Source organism: Cyprinodon variegatus, unplaced genomic scaffold (assembly GCF_000732505.1).
Source record: "Cyprinodon variegatus isolate N-32 unplaced genomic scaffold, C_variegatus-1.0 Scaffold486, whole genome shotgun sequence".
NCBI classification, from domain to species: Eukaryota; Metazoa; Chordata; class Actinopteri; order Cyprinodontiformes; family Cyprinodontidae; genus Cyprinodon; species Cyprinodon variegatus.
Genome location: NW_015150939.1, coordinates 342,649 through 350,974, shown reverse-complemented (window position 1 = coordinate 350,974; position 8,326 = coordinate 342,649). Strand labels below are relative to the sequence as shown.

At 39.5% G+C, this 8,326-nt stretch overlaps 1 protein-coding gene across 1 annotated transcript in view; it reads left to right on the top strand.

The window, feature by feature from the left end:
- The first annotated feature begins 5,600 nt into the window (after positions 1 to 5,600).
- Positions 5,601 to 8,326, top strand: part of LOC107094502 (numb-like protein) — a 20,357-nt gene continuing 17,631 nt past the window's right edge. The window contains exon 1 of the mRNA XM_015390129.1: positions 5,601 to 5,741. Coding sequence (XP_015245615.1) covers positions 5,601 to 5,741 — 141 coding nt within the window. The remainder of the gene's footprint in view (positions 5,742 to 8,326) is intronic.

Below are 8,326 nucleotides of genomic sequence, written 5' to 3'. Positions count from 1 at the left end.
ATTCATATAAAGGCCACTAGGGCCAATCTTATTACCATATCATTAGCCATGTTTAAATGCACATAATTTCCTCGATCCGAACTAAACCTTCCTTGATCAGAAATTCTAAATCTCTAACTACGTCGACATTAAACACAATAATCCGATCATGAGGCGTGTATAAATGTGGCAAGTGTTCGATCATTTATATAATTTGAGCATGCGCAGAATTGTGTCATTTTGTGCAAACACTTTAGGTAGTAGAAGAAGAAACTGCCTGCTTTGTAAACAAACCAATACTTGTCACTTATCCTCAACTTTAGTTACTCTGTGCCTGCCCTACACATGTAGATTTTTTCCTTAAATGTTTATCGCATCGTCTTGCTGGTAATTTTAGTTACATTAAGGGCTCCGCAGTAGCTTATGCTAATACTCCTTTGCTACAGGGGTGGTGCTGAAGTTGCACACATGTGCACTGGAAATTATATTACTACACAAATCACCAAAATCCACCTTTCTCTCGCTTTCAGAATGAGATTTCTTTCCGATCGGACACAATCAGATTTTGTTCTGACATGCCAAGATGAAACCTTTTTGATCAAATCAGACCTTCAATCTGAATATTTGAACCCTATGTAAAAGTAGCTAATGATAGAAACAGTTCTACCCTGAACTTTTAGCATATTAACAACATGGAAACTTCTTAAAAGTCATATGAGAATGATTGACTAAATGTTACACACATAATACAGAATTGCTTCTGACAGTCAAACCAGAAGAGTGCAATTACTGATGATTAGAGTAGCATCCATCCTGAAAGCAGACGTTGCAGTAAATGTTCATTATGCCCCCACTTTCCAACTAATTTAACTAATGATTTCCTGCTTAGAGATCTGTAATTTCTACTTCTAAGTTCAAATGAATCAGGCCATATTTTTTAACCCGGAGATGGTTGGGTTATTGGGTCTGACATAGTATGCTGAGTTGCCGTTTAAACCCAAACCAGGACACATTTTCAGGGCGATGTGAGAAGAATAATGAGCCCCTTTGTGTTTTTGATTGTTGGATTAAACCTGTCCAATTTGCATGGCTTAAAGCAATAACCCCTCAGTATTTAGATAGCTTATAAGAAAATGAAAGTTACCTGTGATAAGGGCCAGATGCTTAAGAAATGAGGGCCGCACTAGATGTCCAACTATTTATCCCTTAAACAAAAATATAATGTAATGTATTCACTTTACAGCTATATATTTTCATAAAATTATAGCTGTGTATGTAATTTTCTCCCCTATATGACTCAACATAGAGGTGTCACAGTCTGTACGGAGTTGACGTGTTATCCTTGTGTTGCATTGTGTTGGACTAGCGACACGTTCAAGATGTAAATTTGCATCTTGCCCTTAAACTGCTGACAAGAACAAATTTCAAAATGATCAAACAGGCATAAAAATTGATGGATTGTATTGATTTTTTCCAGGAACTGGCAGCTTAACTCTTTTTAAAAAGCAGACCTATCATTTTTTTCTACACTAATTGTACCTTCAGGGAAATCATCAATGTTTCATGGCTGCAGGTGTAACTTCTAAAATCCAGATATAGATTTATTTTTAATGAAGATATTAAAAAAAAGACGAAAAAAGCTTCTAAAAACCCAACCCTTAGCAGATTAAAATACATAGTTTCGCTTCTGTTTATTTCACATTTTGGGTCAAAGTACAGATATAAATGTTGATATAGTCAGATAAAACAGTATCTTTAAAAGGATTATACTTTTCTGGTTTTACATTAATATCTATTTGATCAGATAAGCAATGTGTATTTAAAGAGGTTTGAGGTATAAACACTTACTGTAGTGCTAAAGTTGCACCTTAGGGAGTTATAAGAAAGAGGTTGTTTAAAATGCACTAAATTTGAATCGGACCGCTTTCTGTGCACCCTAAATGCACTGGAAAAAAAAATCAAAATTGAGATAAGTCATTTATTCTTAAAATAAGTGCATTTTGTCTTTGATTGAGGAGGTAAAAGAGACGTCTTGCCAATGGAACAAGACAATTGACACTTAAAATACGAAAAAACAATTGCATTGTCTTATTTCAAGTGCATATTATCTAAATATCTTATTTAAGTGTAAAACTACTCATTCCATTGGCAAACTATCTAATTTACCTACTTAAATTCAGGGTAAATACACTTCATTTAAGAAATTTCTACTTATTTCTAGATCGTTTTTCCAGTGTGGAAAGAGCTTTTTTCATGCTTTTTTCTTGAAAATAGTTTTATACTCATTATTATTTGCATAATCTTCATTTGCCCTTTGTGTCAATAATATGCATATGCATGTCCTTCAAAAGTCAATCCAGAAACCTTGTTCGACCATCATCTTTGTCCTGCATATTTCTTGCATCGGTACCAAAATGTCATTCCTAACTTCCACTAAGTGATACACCGAGACAAATGAGATGAGATGTTATGCAAATGTAAAATCGTGAGTTAATCAATCACAATCTGAGCCTGATGTCAAGCTGCTCTTCTTTAATTTATACAGTAGATATTTCCCTGAAATGTCTTAAGAAGAAGAGCAACAATTTTTAAATGAATGCGTTGGATATAAACAAAGTTAGAAAGATGAAGAGGGATGAATGTATGGGGATGGCTGATATGGACTTCTTATGTTTTGTTTGCTGAAGTGATCAGCTTTTCGTTTCATTGGAGTAGGACAGAGGTCTTCCGCTATATATACCTTATAGCAGTAGGTGCAGACAGTAGCTTTATTAAAGGGCAGACTTTACAACTAACCTTCAGCTCTGTAAGCAGTGTTAGAGGTGATTTGTAGACGAATTGAAGAGACAATGACAATAAAAGATGGAGGGCAGGGACGGAGCTGTGACAGTAAGGTGGAGTTACAGATAACAGAGACCACAGGAAATGACAGAGAGACTGATATAGCCGCACAGCGGGGACGGAAAACACATCCTGAGATGCGAAATGCCAAACAGAAGGAGAGATCGGAGCAGATAAGAGGTGAATCAAAAGAAGGTAGGAGAAGGTAGTAAACAGATGAGAAATGAAAACCCCTGAGAAGTCGAAGAGCAACATTTGAGCTGAATGTAATTGCCTGAATGGTTAATGATGGGATGAGAGGGGGCAGTAGACCTCGGGGCTTACAGACAAAAGCTGATAGCACAATAAAACCCAACTGTTCGATTCTTCTCCTGCTCTGTCGGCCATGTTTTTCTTTTTCTCATCCTGACAATGACTCCCCAGGAGCGGCCGAACTGCCCTGAAGGAACGAAAATAGAGTTTCTAAGCGCAGCCTAGAGAGAAACATCCTTTTTAACAGAGAGAAGAGAGAGAGAGCATGGTGTGGTGGTCAGGTTGAGTTTACCACTGAATATCCAGAGCAGCAAAATTTTGTTTTTATTTTTTCCAAACCTTCGATGTTTGACAAAAATTACCTTCAAGATTTGATTTTAATTAATTTGCAAATGAATTCTATCTATGAATATGGCAGGAAGGGAGGGAGAGACACGTGGAAACCAAAGCAGGGGCGATGATGCATGAAGGACAGACGGTTGTGACTGTTTTTTGTTGCCCTTTGTTTGCTTTTTCACCAGGTTTTAAAGATGCTTCAATGCTTGTGTAATTTCAGCTTAGATTTTCATTGAAGAAATTACTTTCAATTTAGCAAAGAACGATTTAAGAAGTGTTTGGGAACCCAAGCACAGAGGATAGATTCTGATTACATAAGAGTGGCGTTATGAGTCTGGCACAGACTGCAGAACCTCATCTTGATAATAGTCGGCCTTTAAATTCTCTCCAAGACGTTATTCCAGAAAGGAAGAAGTCACCCAGAAACATAACATTATATTCTGTTGCAATCAAGTACCAAGTTCTCTGCACAGGACGTTGGATCACGGCATTGATTTTAATGTCGCCACTTTCCTAAAAGCTGAAAATAAGCTTTGTTTCTTTTTAATCAACAGGGGTCCAGTTGAGTCATGATGCTTATAAACCAGTGGAAAAGAGGCTATACTTAATATGCACCAGGAAAATCAATCTGCCACTTCCTCCCATAGTTGGACACACCATAGTGTAAAAAAGGAGACAAAAAAAATAAAACATATTCTAAGTTTCATCTTCCTTTTTATAACAATAAGGGAATTATTCTCCACTTTAATGATAATGATTTTTAGGAAGCAAAGCATCACTTTTGGAACTGACCATAAGGTTTTTTAGCCTCGTGAGACCATCCTGATCTCGCGAGCTTTCGAGATTTCACTCGCAGATCAGTCTGGAGACTCTCCGTTAAAGAAAATTTGGAGCAGTTCACCAAACGAACGTCCAATCAGCGTTGGCTTTGAGGCGGGTTGAGGTGTGACGCAACGAGAAGCGCGCAACAGTTCAGTCTAAAGAACATGGCGGCTTCAGCCGATGAAACTAGCGTTAGCGTGGCTATCGAGCTAGTTTTATCGGAATTACAGAGTATTTCTTCACTGAAAGAAGAGCAAAACACTGCTCTGGAGGCTTTTCTCAGAGGAAAAGATGTTTTTGCTCTTCTCCCGACTGGTTTCGGCAAGAGTTTGATCTATCAATTGGCTTGTGCCTGGCTTGTGGTTGTGTTTTCGTCGTCGCTCTGTTAGTACGTCATATGCTTCGTTGATCTGATTGGTTTATTTGGTCCGTCTATCACCAACATAGGCCAATCAGCTAACCAGTATTTTCGCCCTTTCCCAAAATTACTTCAACGGAAGGTTTCCAGATGGATATGCCGAGCAAATCCATCTGGCGGAGTCAGGTTAAAGGTTTTTTGCTCTATCAGCAAGGATTTATGGGATTTTATGGGGAGTAAAATGCTGCTGTATGCAACACTACTTCTTACGCCATACAGCTGATCCATCTCTTTATTTCAATCTTTTAAAAGGTCCGTAGGATCTTATTCAAATTAAAATGAATATATAGTTACAATGATTGAGGTATGAATGTTGGACTGTTGTGACAATACCAACATGATGATTTGAATGAATTAATATGCATTTGGTTGGAAAAGTTAAAAAAACTCCTTTATTGTAAATGTCTGAGTCTGAGTTTGAACCCTGAGCATGTCTTCCTGGGCTTGTGACTCACCTCGGAAACTTTCTAAAGACAGATGGACTTCATCACTTGACAAAAGACTAGAGGAAAAAGTTGTGGAGAGGACTCCTCCACTTAGCGGCATGTTGTTTTCAGCACTCACTTCAGTTCAGGAAGCAGGATTTCTTCACTCTATCCTTAGATGTTTAAAAGGCTGCCTTCTTCTTACACTTGGCTTCTGACTGCAGCAAAGCTGAGAGAACTTTAATGGTGCCCCCATGGGCATCGAATGCACCACAGAGCAGAGAACTGGAGAGACAACAAAAGAGGACTGGATGCTATAACTGACTTCAGTCCTCCTCTCCCTCTCTCATGCTGTCCTCATTATCAGCAACCTCCTACAGCTGGAAACCCACTGCGAAATGCAGATCTGCTTCTCGTCTGACAATTTGAGGGCAATTACTAAAATACTGATTGGGAGTAAAGAGGTTAACATAGCTTTTTTTGTTTTTATTTTTCTCAGTTTTGCTCTAACACGTCTCAGTGAGGAAATGTTTTCAGGAACAGTAGAAATCCACTCAGCCTTAACTGTTGATGTTTTGTCTTTTTTGCTGCAGTACCTGGGGCTGGTGGAGGTGGAGGAGTCTAGAGGGATGCACGTCTGTGAGGAGGCTGTGAAAAAACTAAAAGTTGTAAGTATTCTAACACATACAAGGACATTTAAAGCTGGAGCTCCAATTGGTTGATCAGAAGTAGCAGTTCCACCTCATCACACACCTAAAGGCTTTAATAAAGTATTCACGCCCTGTGAAGTTTGTATTTTTTCACGTTACAGCAGAAAATGTTCAACTTGTTTCATTAGTGGAGAAGAAAATAAAAAATAAAGTGTACCGGTAGTTCATTTGTATTCATCCCTAATAAAATCCATCGCTTCGATCTGTCCTTTGAAGTCACCTAATTAGTGATTAGAGTCTACCGCTAATTAGTAATTGTATGATGATGCGAGATTGCGAGATTTAATCTGAGTGAAAGGGGATGTTTTGCGAAGACCTCGGAGGTTTGTTAGAGAACAAACAGCATCATGAAGATTTTCTACAGGATGGTGTCCCTCACTAGACAGGAGAATGCTGTGGAGAAGTTTAAAGCAGAGGTTCAGTTATAAAACAATAGAATAAACGATAACATCTCACAGCGTACAGTTCAATGCATCATCTGGGGACAGCAATAGAATGGCACAACTGCAAACTTATCAGGATTTAAACTAACAGGCTGGGGAAGACATGTATTTATTGAGAAGCAGGGAGATTTGCCATGCTGACACTAAAAGAGCTGCAGCCACCTACATCTCACTTAATATCTATGACTTCAGCCAAAGGAACCAGAGTTGCAAACATCTTAGCTTAGATGAAACCAAACTGAATTTAGTGCATGGCTCTACGTGTAGCAATATACTGGTACATTGGCCATCCATCCACTGACAAGCTTTTCCCAATTGGGGTCGCGAGGGGTGCTGGTGCCTATCTCCAGGCAGGGTACACCCCGGACAGGTCGCCAGTCCATCGCAGGGCAACACAGAGACACACAGGAAAAACAACCATTTATGAACACACACACACACCTAAGAAGCCAATTAACCTAACAGTTATGTTTTTGGACTGTGGGAGGAAGCCAGAGTACCCGGAGAGAACCCACACATGCTCAGGGAGAACATGCAAACTCCATGCAGAAAGACCCAAGGCTGGGAATTAAACCTACAACCTTCTTACTGCAATGCAGCAGTGCTACCCACTGCACCACTAAGCAGCCCTGTACATTGGCCAATATATTTGATATCTTTTTCCAATATTTCCAATTTTAACGGCTGATATTGACATGCGTTCTGGATTCATTAGTGCATTCAGTAGTCCTGTCTTCAAATCATGGGATGCACTTACATTGCTGCTCCTAGCATCTGCTATCCATTGTTAATGTATTTTTTTTTTATAGATTTTACGGCACCAGTGGCTCTTTTTTCGGACTGTAGGCTGACAGGAAAGGGGGTATGAGAGAGGGGTAGAGACATGCGACAAAGGATGACAGAGCTCTGTACATGGGTCGTGCATGCTAATCACTGCACCACCTGCACTCCCATGTTTTCTCAATTTGTCAATAAATCGCTCTTTTTGAGGATTTGTGTAACGTTCTGTCATTTTTAATGTAAATGAAGGAAGAGAAAGCAATATGGGCCTAAAGAATCACCACAAAGACTCAGGAGACTGAGTGCAAAATAGACATCGCCATCAGCAGTAAAGGAAATCTATTGGCCGATCTATGTGTTTAGGGAATGCTATCACTAAACATTGCTCTGAATACAGAATCAACATTAGGAAACATGACTCTGAGGCTAAAGGCACCTTAAACCCATACCCAAAGCAATATGGAATAGCTCTGATCAGAGTATGTATGTTAGAGGCCTAGTCAAAGTTCAGACTGATATCCAATTGAGAACTGTGGAAGAACTTAAAAGTGTTTGCAGATGTCGTCCATGTAATTTCACTTAACTGGAACTGAAAAGGGCAGTTTTAGCCCAGGGTGCTGAATGCAGATGCTCACCGTAATTGAATCTTAAGTGCGCCTGCAGACTGGGCTCAATATTTCCATCCTTGTTTATTTTACTATACTGCTTTCATTCTCCATGGTGGGTCTGGGCCCGTATTTATTCTTGTTTGCTTTCATAAAGTTCGATGCAGGAAAAGACAACAGAAAGTGAACTATAACGCAGCACACACACTGAAACACGCTGAGTTTCCCCCCTTCTTCTCCCTGGGAGGCTGGACTCAGACGGGGAGCGTGTGAACACGGTGACACAGTTCCTCTTAGACAGCCATAGGCTCATAGTGGAAAGGCAGAGTACAACAGGACTCACTTTGTTTAAAATCCATACATGTGTTTCTGTAACCGAAGATCTCAAAGGAAGACATTGTAGGAAATGTTCTGTTTTCACTCCTTTAGTTTGCTTCACATTCAGCTCTCCACTTCTTCACTGCCCTCTCTCACTGCATGCATAGGTGACTTTACATTCCCCCCCTCGATCTGCTAATCATCCTTTTCTTCGCATCTTTTACCTGCCATTAGAGGTTTGTAAGAAGCCCAGGTGTGTGCAATGCACTTTTTATGGTGTCATGGTGTTTATAGCGAAACATACGGTGGCCCTGAAGTGCAAACTGCAACTACAAATCTAAAAGCGCAACTACATTAAGGAAATCACAACTACATAAAGCAAAGCGCAACTACATTA